The sequence below is a fragment of the Serinus canaria genome, chromosome 3 (assembly GCF_022539315.1).
Source record: "Serinus canaria isolate serCan28SL12 chromosome 3, serCan2020, whole genome shotgun sequence".
NCBI classification, from domain to species: domain Eukaryota; kingdom Metazoa; phylum Chordata; class Aves; order Passeriformes; family Fringillidae; genus Serinus; species Serinus canaria.
In genome coordinates this window covers 4,223,757-4,237,783 of record NC_066316.1, presented here as the reverse complement: position 1 = coordinate 4,237,783, position 14,027 = coordinate 4,223,757, and the positions used below count along the sequence as shown (strand labels likewise).

The window sequence follows — 14,027 nt, the reverse complement described above, 5'->3', positions numbered from 1 at the left end:
GGAAAGGTTAAACAGAATCTTACAAACAGCAACATGTGAAAAGAGCCCTCACAACACAGCTTTGTACTCAGCACCCAATGACACTGCTGAACTTCTCATTCCCCCCTCAACTGCACCTGCTGAGGGGCTCAGGTATCACTAATGGGCTCACATACACAGATTTCTATTAGAAATAATAGAGGCTCATTTCAATACAGCATCAGCAATAAAGGAGCTCATTTCCTAACTAGTCCAGAGTTTGAGACCTTTTCCCTCCTTGGCCTAGCACATGGAAGAACACATTGCCCCTAGACAGGAGTGCCACATGTGCCAGGAACTGTTAACTGTACAAAGGAAAATAAATAAAGCCAAACCAACTCACTTTGCCATGGCATCTTTGACATTCTTGTTCACAAGTCCCAGGTAATGGTCGATTTGGGCCTGGAATTGAAGCAGAAAGAATTTACAGCCCAGCTCCTCCTCTGCAGCCTGGCTGAGTCCCACAGAACTCTGTGGGTGCAGGGCTGGGCCCCTCTGGGCCCCACAAAACAGCAAAGCTGCTTAGCTGGGCCAGGCTGGGTAACCAGCTTAGGCTGCAGCCCAGCCAGAGGATTGAGCAGCTCGGGTTAAACCCCACACACTGTCCATGCTCCTGCCTTGGGGCTCCAGGGCCCCCTTTCCCTGTGGAGGAGGAGCCTGGACAGGACCCCATGAGGCTCTGCCATCTGCTCCTGCCTCCTGCAGTCCCAGCCCGGCCCCCACGGCTGCCTTGTTGTTGAAAGGGGAGACGAAGGGCTAAGCCAGAGCTGGCTCCCCCCTCCTGTGCAGTGACCTGCCCAAGACAGCCCTGGCCATAATTTAATCAGAAGTATTTTAGTTTGGCTCCTTCCTCCCTACTCCTTTTACATGGGAGTCTCTCCCCAAGAGCAGCCCTGGACTGGGCCAAGCAGTTCCCACCTCCTGTTTTTGCCAGGGCTACAAATTCCACAGAGCTTTGAGAAACCAATCCTGAATATCAACTCCAAAAGGTATGGCAGGATTAACACACCATGCCCAGTGCTGCTCCAGTCCTGACCAAAGCTGGACCAGCAGAAAAGGCCTCCAAGTTCATCAGGCCTTTTCCAGAACTGTTTGCTGGGGAAACCTCTTCTTCCACCAAGATGGAAAAGGGAAAGCATGCACAGTCTGAACTTCAAACTGAACTAGTGTTCTCTGGCCCTGGTTCCTGGGTAAAGGCTTTAAATATCTCAGAAAACTGAAATGAATTTTAATTTGTTTCTGGTTTGCTTCAAGCTGATTTTATGAAACATTTAATGAATTCTATTAAACACTCACCTGATGTCTCTCATAAATAACAGGAACGCTGAAGAGTGAAATCAAAGCTGGAAAAGAGCACATCAAATGCATAAATATTGACAACAGGGATGGTGTTCAGGCAGAACAAAGACTGGTTTCCACACCCTGATATGTCTTGCAAAAAGGTACAAGAAAAAAGAATAATTAAGCCCCATGCACCAATTGTTGGCCGGAAAATTCAATAATCCCTTCTAAGGAGAGCCTGAGCTGTTCTCCAGGTCTCACCAGCAGTACAGTTACATCTGGTCACAGGTCACTTTTTCATGGTGAGTCATGAAAATTCTTCCCAAAGGCTGCTCAGGCACCTTTTGGTTCTGACACCTGAAAGCCAGCCTGCTCTGGGATATAAGGAATTAAATCCTGCAGTGGGATAGGGCCACAGCTGATCCTGCACCTCCTCCTAAGTCCCAGCACAGCAATGACATTCAGGGCAGGCTAAGCCTGACAGGGACACACACAACAAACCTGCTATAAACCATGTAATGTCTGGAAATCAGCAATCTCAAGGAATTCAACGACACAACTCAAAATTACCTGTTCTGTTGTATTAGCCAAAAAAAGGAACTTAGAAGTGCAACATCTTAAGGCTAGAGGATCAGCCTCCCAGTGACCAGACCCCACAGCCTTCCCAAGGTTATTTGGTGTGTCAGGTGTGTAACACAAGCCAAACACTTACCCAGGATCAGTAATGTCAGACCATTGAACAAGGCACCAACGTAAGTGAAAACCCACATCAACACTGCGAACTGCAAGGGAAAAAGAGCCCGTCAGCACCCACTCTGTGCCCAGGACATCCCATTTGCTGTAAGCACAAACACCCATCCAAACAGCCCCAAAGTGCACTTCAGCCCTGCACAGCTCCTGTAACCAGAGCTGGCTGATGAGAGGGTTCAGTAATGGGATACGGGGCCTCCTGTGCCCAGGTCACGGGGCTGAACTCAGCCCAAGTCAGCAGCGCCCAAACGCTGCCCTGTGCCTGCTCAGGGCACTGCCAACTCCACGGTGAGGAACGATGGGCAAACACACAGCTCCTACCTCCCATCCTCCAGAGAGGGGACAGGCCAGCCTAAGAGAGGCCAAAGGGCTAGTGCATGACAGAGCCAGAGAGAAAGGAGGTCACAGCTGTGTGTGGTGGCCCTGCTGCCACCTGAGTGTTCACCCACCCACCTCTGACCAGACCAGGCAGAGGCTCTGACACATCAGGAAAAGCCTGACTAGAAGGTAATGGGGTAGGGTGGGCTTGATTTACCTTTTTTCCTTCAAAAAGCCCAAAGACACTTTGGATGTTAAAAAATTTAGGAACAAGAGGAGTGAAAAGTGCTCTAACATGGAAGCTGGCTGCAGGTCAGAGCCAAGCTCAGAAGGAAAGACATCCCTAAAGCCCCACACTGCCACCGCTGCTGGCTCCCTGTCTCAGCCCCATTCTCCCTCCCTGCTGACAGCATTTGTCCAGCTCCTGGTGGGACACAGGCTCAGCTTCCCAGCTCCGCACAAAGGTCTGTGTGGTGGTCAGTGCCAGGTGGAGTGTCCCAGGCACACCTCTGACCTATAGCAGTGCGAAGGGACCCAGGGCTGCCAGCTCTATTTCAGGGTAGGATTCCTCCCGAGGAAAATCAGCCGCTTTCTTCTAGAGTTGCAGGACTGCTGAGGAGCTGAGCAGCAGCCAGGAGCAGCAGCTTTCCCAGTGTTTATTCCTTGCTCTGCACAGAGCAGAGACCCCCAGCCCTGGTCAGCTCAGCACATGGGGCTGTTTTCCAGCAGAACCTGAGACAGTGAACAACCCAAGATGGAAACACTCCCATCAACAGGAGCTACACCCAAGGAAAGGATGGCATAAGGTGCTGGCAAGGAAAACAAGGCAAGGTTGCAGGAGTGTGGGTTGGGCCAGGGCCCTGGTAACTGGCCTGCAGCCAAGCTACTCTGAACTTACCTATCCCAACATCTAATTTTAGCTTATCAAAAGATGTAAAATATCCAAACCAAACAAAATCAACAGCCAGCTACAAGATAAGGGCATTGATAGTCAATACAAGTTTAATTCCATGAACCCTGCAACAAAATCAAGTTGACTTCAAGAGCTTCACTCAAAACTGATCCTGTCCAAAATTCAGGTGCATTAACTGCAAGTGATGCAGTTCTTTATCTGTCAGCACTTCTGAGATGTGACAGAGCAGCACCAGGGAGGAGCACAAAGTTAATCCTCACAGAGGCTGTACCATTCCTAGCAGCTGAGGGATTCTGGCAGGTTTCTCAAGGAAAATAAAGCAGATTTGCTGAACTTCCTGACCCAGTTCTACCCTGCAATGCCAGGGTGAGCCTGGAGCTGATCTTCTCTGGAGTTGACCAGGCATTTTACTGGAGCAAACACTTCCATGCTGGAGAGGCCTGCATGTGCAGCACACCCACCAGAGAGAGAAGGAAGGCACCAGCTTGTACTGACTGGGCAATGAGCCCCCGAGGGTGTGATCATTCACACAAGTGGTTCTCCTCCATCCCAACAGCCACCCATGACCTGCTGTCATGGATATCTGACTACTATACCTGACTATCCATGTCCTGACCATGGACACAACCCCTGAAGCTCAGCACCACCCAGCCAGCTCAGCAGCCAGGAACACTGCTGATGACTCTGCCCAGGGCAGAAAATGAGAGTTTACGTAAGCACAGGGGTAACAAGACACAAATCAATCCCAAAGTCCAATAATTATCAGAACTATAAATTATTTGTTTTAGTGAACAGTGAATTTATGGTTCAAGAAAGAGCAAAATCCAGGAGTTCACGTTTGACTACACAAGCTTCTCTCCACCCAAAGTCTGTCCTGAGCAGCATCAGGGCAGAACCATGAACTGCTGCATGTGCAGGTTTTAACTCCCTACACTTTTAGTAGTGGATGGGAGAGGGACTCTGATCCCACAAGTCCTCTCTCTGCACTCCTTTGACACTTCAAGCAGCTGTCCCAGGATTATCCATCCTGGAGTCCATCTCAACCCCACATTTACTTTCTGGTCTCTATTTTCTTTTTCTTATAAACTATGCAAACCCAGAGACCCTCACAGACACAACAAAGCTTACCCAAAACACACCTAAGAGACCTTTACAAACACAAAAAACCTTACCTGAAACACCTCTAAATAAAGCTCTAAGACAAGAAAAAGAAAGCAGAAGGCAGCCCAGGATTCACCTCCAGAGCTGATTCTGCCCCTCTCACATGCTTGGGATGAGGGGAAGCTCAGGAGCCAAGCTTGGTCCTTCCACGGACCCACACACCAGTGAAGGACCTGGGTGGCGGATGGACTGAACCCAGTTTTGCCAGCCAAAATGGGTAAATCCAGAAGTGCCCCATGCCCCTTCTTTGCTACAGAATACTGAGAATACAGAGCTCTGCTCCTCAAAGCCTCAGGTGAGCAAGAGCAGCAGTACCCAGTACCAGCATCGCCTTTACCAGCACAAAATGCAGCTTCTCCTGGGGCTCTGGCAAGGGCTCCTCTGGAGTTACTCCTCAAGAACTGTGAGAAATTTCTCCTTGTGCTGCATAAATATTTAGAGTCCATTTTTAAGACTTCCCTGACTGAAGCACTATTTAATAAAGAAGGAAAAAAATCTTAACAAGACAGATTTTACAGTCAGAACTATTACACACAATGAACTGACCTGCAGACATTTTCTACATTAGAGCCCTATAACTTGAACTATACATAAACATGTGGTTTCCTAGAGTGAAGATGTTTAAACTACACAAGCCAAGATATTTTTATTTTTTAAACCAGGGCCATTATATTACATAAGACCCTGGAATCCCAATGTTCTCCTCGAGCACAAACTCTTCAAGATCAGTAACGTGTGCTTGTGAACTGTCCTGACATTCACTGGTTTCTGATAAAGGGTTGTTTCCAGCTACCATAAATTAGACTAATTAACCTACATAAAGCATTTTAAATGTCAGAAGGAGAGAGGGGAAATGAATTAGTTCAGCTGAATAAACACATCTTTCCTATGGACTGTAGTATTTTAAGTGATTTGAGTGCCTTGAAGACATTCTGGCTGGAATTAATTCTGCTTCTAACATAATTCCTCCAGAAGGCCTTGTTTTCAGACCAGTGTTCACTGCTGTTCACAGCAGCAGCTGGCTTCTCACTGTTTCCTTCTCCTTTACTGCAAGGGATTGGGATCCCTACACAAATGGTGTGAGGTCTCCTAACTCAGACCAAGGCATGAATCACAAAGGGCTTGATCAGAAACACAACTGACCCTGTGATTCTGAGTTTTTCTGTGCTGTTGATAATCAGATCCAAACAGGACTTTGGCAGCAGCAGTATTGATCATGTCTCAAAAACCAGAAAAGGTCTTGCAGAAAGCTGGTTGTGCAGAAAAGAATGGACAGCCAGCTCCTCAAAAGCCTTTTCCTACAAAGCCCTTCAGGAGCTGGGAGATTACTGCACAACCCCAGGCCAACACTCCACCTCCTCTCTCCCTCCTGAGAAAAGAAATCTATCCCAGGAGCAGCAGAGCCCCCTTACACCTCCCTCTTGCTTCCAGAGAGAACTGCCTCCTGCAGGAGCCTTGCAGGGCATCAGGTGCAGCTTTTCTGGCACAAACTGTGTTTAACTTAGAGCACAATGAGAAACTGGATCTGCAAACTCTGGGTAAGATTCCAAGATCTGCCTGCAGGTTTCTATTGCACAGTTACAACAAAGGCTTGGACAGCCTGCCTGGTTTTCCCCAGTTTCACAAGGAACCCCTCCCCCAACTCCACAACAACTCAAAGGACTTTACAAAGCACTAAGTAAGGGGATTTACTGCAGGATAAATGCAAGTTTTTTCAAGAAGATTAAGCAAACTGAAAAAGAAGTGGACAACACACTGCACTAGGTAAAAGAAACACCAGTTTCAAAAACAAAGAAAGGCAATTCGAGCTTGAAAGAAGAGAATACAATTCTCCCAGAACAAAACTGAAGGGTTTTCAGCCAATTCTTTTATTTTGGAGGGTTTATTTGCTGTGTTTTGTTGAGGGTATTTTTTTTTGGGGGGGGGGGGTGTTTTTTTTTTTTTTGGTTACATTTTGTTTAATTTATTATTATTCTTCACAGTCAGTTGTGCTGTGCCACTCTCAGTAAATCCCATTAAATTCTACATGGATGGACTCTAGCTGTTACACAGCACTGCTCACACTGGGTAGAGTAATTTGCAATCCCCATTTCAGTAATTCCCATCACTAAAAACAGCAGCTTTCACTCCCAAATCCAGGGGCTGGAACAAGTGTCCACCTTCCCAGTAACCCAAGGACATCACTCAGTCCTCATCATTCCAGCAGAAAGTGGGAAAAAGCCTCCTGTTTAAAGACAGGGAGCTGTGCTTTAAACACAAACAGAAAACCAGCTCCAAAGCAGGCTGGGACAATCTAGGCCAGAGCCAGGTTTTCCAAAGGGACACACACACACACATCAGTGACACACCCCCAATGCCCAGACTGGAGCATGGCTTGTTTTTTTAGAAGATTCCTGCTGTGAGAGGCACCAGCAAGGAGTTAGAGCAGGGAGCTGCAGGCAGCCACAGCTCATTTCTGCTTTCTGTGTAGATCAAGTTATCCTTTACAGCCACCCCACCATGGCAGGCAGCACTGGATATCCGGCCCTGTGCTGAACACTCTCAAGAGCAAACTCCAGCTCGTTATTTACTAAAGCAGAGCCACTGTTCACTCTGCAAGGAGCAGCAGGCTCTGCTGGCCTGGGTGAGCAGCAATGTCCTCTCAGAGGCAAACTCACCTTGAGGGAATCCACCAGGTCATCGACGAGGAAGAGGCGCCGCAGCTCCCGGACGGTGCCGTTGACGTGGCCCAGCACAACGTTGCTGTACTTCTGGATGAGCTCCTCCGACACGGCCACATCCGAGTCCAGGTAGGCCCTGCAGGAGACAGCCAGGAAACCTCTGTGGGAAAGTGCTGCAAACTTCATCTATGGCTTAGAGAGAGTACCAACAGAACCTCCTTTTTGTGCTATAGAGGAACGAACTTCACAGTGAGGAATGCTGAAAGGACAAACAGAACTAACCTAAGTTTTTCTCAGCCAATCAGTTCTTTCTCACTGTTATTTACCCAGTCACCTGCACCAGGCAAAAAAGGGGCAGGCTAAAATAAGGGGGGAAAAATCCTACAAAAGCAATATATCCATTTCTGCCCCTGGAAGGCCTTTGTAGAGTTACCATTAAGTTGTATCACACTATAGCACAGCAAAATGAGATAAATTTCTCATTTGCTAGAAAAAGTTCTTACAGCTAGTGAGAGCAGCTCTTTCACATAAAAGATATAAACCCCTATCTAGTTATGTTCTTTCCACTCCACTGTCACTTATCTGTAGTTGCAGTGGCAATGGTAATTCGGAGTCTTTAAACAAAGTATAAATTATTTATCTAATGTGCACGCTGCAGGCAGAAGGAGCAATGCAGCACATCTGTAAAATGGAGCTCATTTCAGTCGTTAAACTTTTGTTTAGGGGATTCTGCTTTGGGGTGGTTTTGTTGGGGGATTTTCTAATATGAAAATTGCACAATGCTCCCATGTATGTCATTTAAGGCAAAGCTAAACATGACCTTGTGGCAAGTCCAAGACAAATGAAAATACTTCATATGGTAACTGCAGCAAGCGGCCATTTCAAGGCTACATTCTGCCATCCACCCTTGGCTTCCATCTGCTCACCCTACCCAGCTCATCCACAGGATTCTCAGCACTTGCATCAAAAATCCCATTCTTCTCACAGGATTTTTCAAGTAAAAATATCCTTCTTGTGGAGAAGCTATACAGAAAAAAGTAAGCAACCAGATATGCTGGGCAAGAATGTCTGGAAGTTACTTAGGAATATCAGTATTTTTAGAAAAAAACTGCAGAAAGAACACAGGTAGGAGAAGTTCTGCTTGTTCATACTAAGAAAAAGCTTGAAATTGTTGTTTAGATAATGAGAAGCAAGCAAGACTTCAGCTGGGAATATTCACCCTAAAGGGGGGTGTTTTTTCCCCAGAATTTTGTCCCAGACTGGCTTCCACTGGAAAAGGAATCACTGCACATGGTCTGGCAGGAAAGGAGGGAAACCTGCATTTTGCTTTGCCTTACAGAAGATGGGAACACTATAAAATTAGTAAGAGAGCTGTAGACAGAGGGGCAAGCAGGACTTTCTGAAGACTGCAAGGAGAGACTGAGCCACTTCACTCATTAATAACACGGAGAAACAAGGCTGGGCAGAGTGGGACAGGGCTGGCAGGGAAACAGGAAACACACACTTCTATGAGTTCTCCAACACAGATTAATAAGGTTTAATTTCTCTTAGAGGCAGTTCTGCAGCAGTGGGTACCTGGACCCTGTCACTGACCTTGCAAGTGGGAAGCACAGCTACAAACTAAACCACACGTTTTTGAGGTCTTGAAAGTTTCAAAAAGATTAAAGTAGCTTTTTGTCATGCTTTAAACCCTGCTACATTTATTCTGATTTTTCCACCCCTTGTACCAAGAACCTGAAAGTGGGGAACATACTTTTCAGTGCATTTTCATGCTATTCTCATTATTATGCAACATCTTAACAGTACGTGTCACCCACTGCTTCTGGCAGCACCAACACTGCTGCTCTCCAAAACAACACAATTTTGCTTAATGAAAAGAAAAATCTCACCTGAAGGGGTGGCCCTCATCAGACTTCTGGATGGCCTGGATGACTCCCTTGTATATCCTAAAGCTGATGGTGACAGAGAGCAGGGCCAGGGCAATGTAGGCTGTGACGCTCACGATGCTGAACACTGTTAATGAGAGCAGCAGGAACAAGCTGGCTCCAAACACCACCCCGGTCTTCTTAATGTCTCGCCAGTAAAGGAGGTCAACAACTACAATTTAAAAGAGGTAAGAAATTAGAACAAGACACTTCTGGCATTCATATCAAGGCAGTAATTTTTCATTATTCACTCGACTGCTGAGAGTCACCAAGAGTGGAACTTGTGAACCCCCATCAAACCAGAGCTGAAACCACAACTAGAAATAGGTTATTTAGTAGTGGTTCAGCTCCGGACTTCAGATTATTGGGATCACTGCTATTAAGATCACCCCAGATGCAATTGTTCAGATTTTAAAACAATGCTGCCCTTAAGCAATGTCAGAATTCATCTCTTCAGATACTGTGCTGTGTTCTGCACCAGAACCACAGCAGTTTGTGCTTCATTTCCTCTCATTGTCGGGCATTTTGTGGAGGTCACTCCCTGGAGAGACTGATTCCAATTCCCTCTGAGGACAGATAACAAGACACCAACAGATCTCTAAACCATTATATCTTTCTAAGCCTGGTAGAGGCAAAGGCACAGCGCAAAGACTCATTAACAGTTCATTTTGTTTTCTTTTGATGGAAGCATTCCCATAAGAGTTTATAATGTTGATTATGGGTGACAGACTGAGCCATCAAGAGGGAATACTCTCCCTGAAATGTCAATCCAGGCCAAATCTGCTGTGCTCCAATGCAGAAGACTTCATCTGCAAACCAAGTTTAGTTTTCCTTAAGTGACCCTCATTAGAGAACACAATATTGTGCCATTTTTAGCATCACTGTTCAGAGCAAAGTACACCCTTGCACAAGGCATAGGTAACAGCTTAACCCACCCACTGCAGATCTGTTTGTTAACAGCAATAACCTAGTAGAGATGGAGTTACAGAAACCTATTACTATTGCACTGCACACTCAGTAATCCTGCCTCAACCTAAACACCACCAAAATTAACTGTAAAACAGTTAATCACAGTTTGGAACAGATTATTTGGATGACTGTAAAAACATTTTAAAAATAGAATTTGTCTTTTATTTCTTGCAGCATGAAAACACAGTCATGCTCCAACATTCAACACCTGGTAGCCTTTGTAGGGCAAAGTCTGCGTAACCCTTTTGTAGGTACAACATGCCAAAGCCCCCGGGGCTGGGGTGTGTTCTCCCAGACTTTCAAGGGCTGAAGCTCTTCCCAGTTATTCTGATATGGAAACTATATTGCACAGCAGGAAAGATGAAAACCATGGTCAGAAATTTAAACCCACCCTAATGCAAAGTATCTAGCCTCACTATTTAATTCACATTTCAGCAGAAGTTTCCTGCAGCCCCACAGAGAGAGCCAGGTTACAGCTGCACCAAGACCTTCAATTTATGACAGACCAGAAGAGCTGTGGAAAGAACAGCCTCACCCCTCCAGCACCATCCATCCCACTCCTTTCTTCCAGCCTGGCTGCCTGTGCTGTGCCAAAACCATCCCAGAAAGCAGGAGCCAGCCAGATCAGGGCCTGGCGCTGCCACCATGTGACTGCACAAACATATGGGGGCAGAGATAGAGCAGCACTGCCCGGAGGCAACGCTCCTGCTCTCGCAGCACCTCCAATCCAAACTCCTCCTCCCACTGCAGCCCAGGCTCCAAGCAACACAACCTTTCCTTAATATTTGTAAAATTCAAACAAATAAAATCAAGTTGTTGTGGATCTGCTGTTGTGTGGGTTGCAATCCCAAAATTTAACTTTTTGTTTCAGTTTTTCCTTTGCTTCCAGACACAAAAGAATCTATTACTGTCTCTGCACACCTTGCATTAAACATCAACAAAATGGTGTTTGACCAATGGTGAGTGACAGAAGAATCCTTGTAAACCTGCAAAGAGCCTCAACAGCTGGGTGAGATCTTCACAACCAGTCTTGCCAAAAACAGTTGGTGGATTTTGTGCTCTTAAATCATGTAAGGCATCTTTAAAAAAAAAACAAAACTCTTTTTTTTTTTTGAGCATTTGCTGCAAGTACTAAAACTGTGTTTATTTTTAAATGCTGCAATTTGAGCATCCACGCACTCGAATTTGGTGCTGCCCCTGTATCAGGTGACACATGCAGTATGAGCCCTGCTCCTCGGCCTGCAGACAGCATTACTTCTGTAAACGAGCTGCTCCCTCCTCTCTGCACAGCTTTAAAGCTGTGAGTTGTTCATAGGAAATCACTTATTCAATGCATTAATGCATTAACCCAGCCATAAGGAATGCAAAAAGAGTAATTCATCTGTATGACAGTTCCAGAATGCCAGAAACAAAGGTACATTGCTGGAATTAAAGCACACAGCAAAAGCCAAATGGCCTTTAGCGACCCATCAAGTCTTTTGTTCTCGGTAATCAATAAGAAAAATCCTCACGCCAGGAGCTCCCGGACCAGTCAAGCTGCTCATAAAACATTTTTCCTCAATTCATCTCCACTCCTTCTGGAGAACGACCAAACGAGCGTAGGTTTAATGACATACGGATCTGGTATCATCGTAAATTCCTCAAAGGAAATTCGGTGTTTAAGTCACTGAAAAACTGCTTTGTAATTCTGCAGTCCAAGAAAGCAGATGAAGCCACTCATCTGCATTCTCTAATTGATCAGAAACAAGTTATTTGCATTTATTTTGAAAGGAAAAGATTAAAAGCATTACTAGAAGCAGCTTTCTGGCTTCAACTTACATGCAAGATATGCACAGCAGATTAAAAATTAAACCAGAAACACAAAAAACCCCAAACCCATTTTCAGCAACAGCCCTGCAACATCTTCCCTTATGGAAACTGAGCTACATTTTATACAATACGAAGTATAATAAAATAAATAATATTAATGCATGTCTTGCAGGCCTATTCTAAAACAAGAACAGCTGCCTACATTTGGTAAGCACGAACTGTCACTTGGCACGTCTAAAAATAGTCCTGTACCATCCGTGCCTTACATGCACAACTCATCCAGTTACATTTTGCTTTTAAAGCAAGTGCTGCGATAGCTTTGGTTCTGTATTTTTAAGTCTTTTCCTTTCAGACATTTAACTTAAAACTGAGCAAGTCATATCGGGTTTTAATGACAAAAACAAGCGGTCTGATATATTTAACCTGATAATCCTCTCTTTAAAAACCCGCGAACCAAGCAACCCTGTCTGTTCTTTGGGGGGGGTTTGTTCGGTTTTCATTCTTTTAAGAAAGAGAAATTAAAAGCGAGACCTACGAGCGAGCCGAGCTCACATGTACCACAGAAAACCAGGAAAAAGGAACTAACCCGTTTTGGCATCCATCTTGAGCGTGCTGCAAGCACCCAGCCCTGGCACGGCTCGCTCCCGGCGCTTTCCACTTCCTGCGAGGGCACTGGGAGGTCGGAGCTACGCAACCTCCGCCCGCTGCCATCCCGAAGGAACCCCGCGGCCATTGGCCGCCTGCGCGCTAAACCCTGGGAATGCAGCTGCACGGCGAACAACTCCCCTCTATCCGGCATTTACAGCCCAACAAACCCCGCGCTTCAGCGCCAAAGAAAGGCTGCTTGTGTCCAAGGGGAGGGGAGAGGGGGAAAAACACTGTGCGATTTACAGGCGTTGTTACACTGGAACCTTTCTGTGACGTGAAAGGTAGGCATGGATCCTTTATATTCTCCTAGTAACAGCGAGGGGCACAGGGAAGAGCCTTTTGTGGCTCGGTTTAGCCTTGTGCCAATAGAGAAATGGGACACAGCGCTGAGAAGCGGCAGCTTTCAGCACGGCTGCAGCATAATGTCCCATCTGTCACCGAGCAGGAAAAGCTGCTGGGCAGAAAATCCACAACCACAAATTGCTCTGCATTTCTGCTCAGAGAGGCCTTTTCCACTTACATGTAATAAGTACTTTCATATTCACACAGGATGTGATCTTCTACTGATCTCTGTGCAGAGAATCCAAGTGCTGACCCTGCAGTCCCACTGGACACAGCCCAACCCCCAGGAGAAGCCATCAACCATCCAGTGCTTGGTGTGTTGAGCACCACCACAGACTGGGGTTTGACATTTTCAAGGCTTCCTGCATCAGGGTTATTATTCCAAATCCTGAATGACATCCTATCAGGAGCAGAGACTGGGCCACAAAATCGCAGCCTCTGTTTACCCTCATCAGACACGTTGTTGGTAGCCAGTTCGGTCCTTGACTGTCTCCTTGCGAGCCAGGAACAACCACCAGCTCCTGGCTGGAGAAACTGGCTGGTGACGGCAGGATTGCAAGTGCTGCCAAGCACGTGGCACTGCCACCCACAGAGCTGTCCCTGTCCCAGAGACAGGCATCCCTGTGGAGCAGCACATCCAGCAGGAGCGATGGGCAGGTGGCTCCAGCTGGGTGCCAGAGGGCACAGAACGAGGCTGCACCATGCACAGCTCAGGCTTGGACCATCTGGACCACAACCCCAGCAAAAAATGATACAGATTTCACAAGTACATGCTAGAGCAACTAGGCAAACACTACCAGACTCTCAAAATAAATTAATTCCCAGATAGTACCTAATGAGCCAAAGCAACATTTTCCTTTCATTTCTACTTGACCAGATACTCGTGCAATGTGTGCACAATGTACCAACTGGGAAGACCATTCCAAAGCCCCAGTTATTCATGATAAAGGTTGCCTATGCAATCTTTGCCATCAGTTAACTAAGTTAAACCAAAATTCAGAGAGATTTCTGCTCATTAATTAGAAAAGAATCCTGAGATAACCTAGAAGTATAGCTGTGCTGTTCACTGTACCACCGTATCAATATTCAGCCATTAAAAGCTGACAATTCCTTGAAATCATTAAAAATTAAATAATAAATGTTACTTTTTAGTACCAATTACTCCATAGGCCTATCTTCAAGAGCATTAAAAATTTAAATCATGCTACTCCCAGGGTAGACCTGTTTCATGCT

The 14,027-nt window shown here is 46.1% G+C and overlaps 1 protein-coding gene across 5 annotated transcripts in view; it reads right to left on the bottom strand.

Moving 5' to 3' along the window:
• RTN4 (reticulon 4) overlaps positions 1–14,027 on the bottom strand; it is a 40,494-nt gene that overhangs the window by 1,132 nt on the left and 25,335 nt on the right. For 3 of the 5 annotated variants that reach the window (XM_030235615.2, XM_030235616.2, XM_009093727.4), the window contains 5 exons: positions 8,991–9,198; positions 7,099–7,237; positions 2,012–2,081; positions 1,315–1,361; positions 362–420 (listed from right to left, as the gene is read on the bottom strand). In XM_030235615.2, the coding sequence (XP_030091475.2) occupies positions 362–420; positions 1,315–1,361; positions 2,012–2,081; positions 7,099–7,237; positions 8,991–9,198 (523 nt within the window). Of the gene's footprint in view, positions 1–361; positions 421–1,314; positions 1,362–2,011; positions 2,082–7,098; positions 7,238–8,990; positions 9,199–10,530; positions 10,658–12,390; positions 12,537–14,027 lie in introns of those variants that run through there. The other 2 variants (XM_009093728.4, XM_050972718.1) reach the window with 2 other exon arrangements.